The 3,837-nt window shown below is 59.2% G+C and overlaps 1 protein-coding gene across 1 annotated transcript; it reads left to right on the forward strand.

The window, feature by feature from the left end:
* The first annotated feature begins 213 nt into the window (after positions 1 to 213).
* LOC119505479 (60S ribosomal protein L37-like) lies at positions 214 to 589 on the forward strand. Its single transcript, XM_037798286.1, has one exon. It carries the CDS (start codon positions 239 to 241, stop codon positions 530 to 532), a length of 294 nt encoding a protein of 97 aa, XP_037654214.1. The 5' UTR covers positions 214 to 238; the 3' UTR covers positions 533 to 589.
* The last annotated feature ends 3,248 nt before the right edge of the window (positions 590 to 3,837 follow it).

Raw genomic sequence — 3,837 nt, forward strand, 5'->3', positions numbered from 1 at the left:
CTGGGGACACTGGGGAGAGAAGGCAGGGGCAGAGAGCGCCAGCAGGGGCTGCCGGACGGAACCCAAATGGCCAGTTTTAGCAGCATTATTTATAATAGCAAAGAAGGAGTGCCCCACGAATGTCTAAATGACAGGGAAACAATAGGTTCTGTGCTACAATCCATTGACTTTCTTGCAACCATTAAAAAAAATATTTAAAAAGAGTATTGAGCTCTTTGGTCTTGGCTGCAGAGACGAGATGACAAAGGGGACGTCATCGTTTGGAAAGCGTCGCAATAAGACGCACACATTGTGCCGCCGCTGTGGCTCTAAGGCCTACCACCTTCAGAAGTCCACTTGTGGAAAATGTGGCTACCCTGCCAAGCACAAGAGAAAGTATAACTGGAGTGCCAAGGCTAAAAGAAGAAATACCACGGGTACTGGTAGAATGAGGCACCTAAAAATTGTATACCGCAGATTCAGGCATGGATTCCGTGAAGGAACAACTCCTAAACCCAAGAGGGCAGCTGTTGCAGCATCCAGTTCATCTTAAGGATTTCACTGATTAGTTGTGCAATAAATGTTCTGATTTTAAAAATAAAAAAAAAAATAAATAAATAAAAAGAGTATTGAGTAACTTGGGAAATGTGTATTATGATGGATAAAACATTAAATAAAACTGACTGTGCTATGATCATCATGCAGCATGCACGCACACATATGCTCACACTCACGCATGCACACGCCCTCACACTTGTACACACACAGTCATACTCACACCTGTCTCCTCCCCCAGTCTTGCAGATGAGGGGTTGAGGCCCAGGCTGGCCCGGAACTGCCCTCTGGCCCCTGGGATGCGCCTCCCACCCCAGCTTCCTCCCAAGGCGAGCCGGGCCCCCGGAGGTTTGCTGACACCTCCCCATCGCCCCCTTGGAAGAGCACAGCAGTGGCTGAACAGCGCAGCTCTGGCCCGGGACCCCTTGCCAGCAGCCCCCCACGGGCTTGGCAGGGCTGTGTCCCCTTGTAAGGGCATTTAAATAACAAGGGCTCCGCCGTGCCTGCCACACACCAATCCTGCCGTCTCAGGAACAAATTAGAATCTTACTCGAATCCTCATAAATCTTCCATCGCTGACAAATCCAAGGGAAGACGAGGGAGAGGAAGAAGGGGGAGGGGAGGGCGCCAGAGTCCCCTGCTAATTCTTCCAAACTGCTGTTTATTGAAATTAGGCACTAGGGATAAACCAGAGCCGGATCGATGACGCTCTGTCTGATACAATCAGCGCTGGCTGCCCTCCTCCCTCTGCCCGCCCCCCCACCCTGCTGCCCCTGCTCTGGGCGATGGAGGGAGAAGGCAGGTCTGCAGGGCTGGTCCCAGGCTCCAGACCCTGGGCCTCGGCCCCGCGTGCGTCACCCAGAGGGGAAGATTCTCGGTGAGGCAGTGCGTCTGCTGCAAACTGAAAGCTGCCCACGTTGCGCCCTGGCCTAGCCACAGGCCCTGCTCGGCCTCCTGCCTGCCCTGCAGGACCCAGAGGGGACAGCGGGCCCTGCTGAGGCCCAGGGTCCAATCCGTGGGCAAGCAGGGCCGGAACATCCCGCCCAGCCGTCGGCGCGGCCACTCTGCGCGCTCCCTGCACGGTCAAGGCCGCCGAGGCCCTTTGCTGGGGAAGGTCAGAGCGGGACACTGGGCCTGCGGCAGCCCGGCCACTGCCTCCTGGCCTGGGTCCTCTGTGCATGTCCCCCGGGCCTGGGCACCTGGCTCCTGGTCGGTGTTTGGTATAAATGGAGCCGTCAGAGGCTAGCAGGTCTCTCAGAGCCGCGGGCCTCGACGCGGCTGTGCACAGAATCACCCGGGCTTTCCCAGTGGTGGCGTCCTGGGGAGTCTGACTGCGCAGAGGCAGCTCAGGGGGACGGGGAACCTGTCCTGGGGCAGCCGCCAGCTCCAGCTGGAGGCTCGCTCCCCACAAAGCAGATTTGACATCTTCATCCTCTCGACCCCCTGATCCTCACACTCAGATTCAGACCCTGGAAACACCCAACCTCTCCCGGGGTGGACACGGGAAAACCCGGAGCTTTTCCTGGCAGCCCGCGCCCTCCGCTCACCAGATCCGCGGAGGACAGAGGGGAGCCAGGGGTAGGAGCACTGGGGTCACCTGGGCCCAGCTCCCCACTTTCCCTCCACTGATTCTGCTCTCTGATCGTCCCCCTTCGCCTTCCAAGCTGACATCTAAAAATAACGGTGATGGATGACCTCAGCCAAGCCGCGAATTAGTCTTTTCGAGAGAGCCTTCCCGTTTCCGCCCATCAGCTGTGGAATATTAAAGGCAGGCAGGAGGGACCGGGACCCACGGCCGTGGGGTGATCTACTGCCGAGGGAGCGCTGCGGAATCCATCAATTGTCTGAGGAGCAGGACGCGTGGCGCACCGGCTGGGCCTGCTGTGGGGTAGCCGGGCCCCTCCGCCAGCGGCCGCCCCCCGTGAGGCCCGCCCCATGCATGAAAACGTCTCTTTGAAATACGCCTGGGTTGGGGACATCCCACTGTGGAGATGGGCCTGTCCTTGAATGGGGCGGGGACCCCCTGCAGTTTACAACCTCCCAGTCGGGGCTACGGGCGAGCGTGACCCTCCCCAGGTGAACGGGAGGGGGAGCCGCAAACCCTCTCTCCCCTCTCGTGTCATACCCAGGGGCAGGCTCGGTCTGCTGCTGCTGCTGGGCCCACGGGGTGCGCTGGGAAAAGGGTCTGAGGAAATTGCACATCAGTCTATTGATTGATTGATCACTCAGCAAACCCCATGCCTACCAGTGCCAGGCACTATGCCCACGGCCGGGATAGACCAGCCCCTCCCTTCGGGAGCTTGCAGCCCAGGGGGACAGCCTCACCGCTTGCTGCGGACGAGCGGGGGTGCTGGGAAGCTTTCACCAGCCTTGAGGGTCGGATGTGGCTGCCACCCAGGCTTGCTGGGTGAACAGCTTTGGAGGGTTTAGAGTCACCTCTTTCTAGAAGGCCCTGAGACCATGTAAGGTGTTGAGCCAGTGCAGTGCGCGTTGGTGAGGGGTGCAGACACTGCAGAGGCCCGTCTGCCCCAGAGCCTATGGGCCAGGCAGGCAGCTCTGCTTCCTGACTGCAGAGGCAAAAAGGGAAATAAGTTGATCCTCACCTTTGTTGGCAGAGACAAACCTTTCCCCAAAGCGAACAGCCCTGGGCAGGGACGGGCCATGTTTCCTCCTGTAGGGACGTGGCTCCGAGGGGTCAGCCAGAGAGCCCAAGGCCGCGGCCTCTAATGGTCATGAGCTGCACTGGCTCCTCCTTCTCCCCTGTACTGGCTGACTGAGGCCCACAGGACAATGGTGCTGGGGAGACAGTGGCCTGCAGGGGACAGGCCCAGAGAGGGATGGCCACTGGGTCTCCCAGTGACTCAGCAATAATGCATCTGGTCCCCTCCTTCTGGAAACTTCAGCTCTAGCACCCCTCTCTCAGGGCCTGTTCCATGGGCAGCCGCCCCTTTCTTCGGCAAAACGTGGCAGCTGCTCAAGAGCAAGGCCACGGGGCCACCTCCCCGGAGACCCGATCCCAGCTGCCTTCACTCACAACTCCACCGGCCCGAGACCTTGCAGCAATTCTCAGGCTCTGCCCGGCAGGACCCCCTGGACTCCCCAAACCTGTCCGCCCAACCTTGGCCACGTCAGCAGCAAACCTGCGAGGGCAGAAAGTTCTAGCAGGTGGGATTCAGTGGCATCTCCGGGAAGACGTCGGTGTGTCCCCAGGGCACGTTCATGCATTAGTTCATCGAAGGGGTGACATGTCCCCAGAATGCACCAGACATGGCAGCTCCAGCGGCAGCGCTTTCCTCACCTGCA

The sequence above is a fragment of the Choloepus didactylus genome, chromosome 10, assembly GCF_015220235.1.
Source record: "Choloepus didactylus isolate mChoDid1 chromosome 10, mChoDid1.pri, whole genome shotgun sequence".
Lineage (NCBI taxonomy): Eukaryota > Metazoa > Chordata > Mammalia > Pilosa > Megalonychidae > Choloepus > Choloepus didactylus.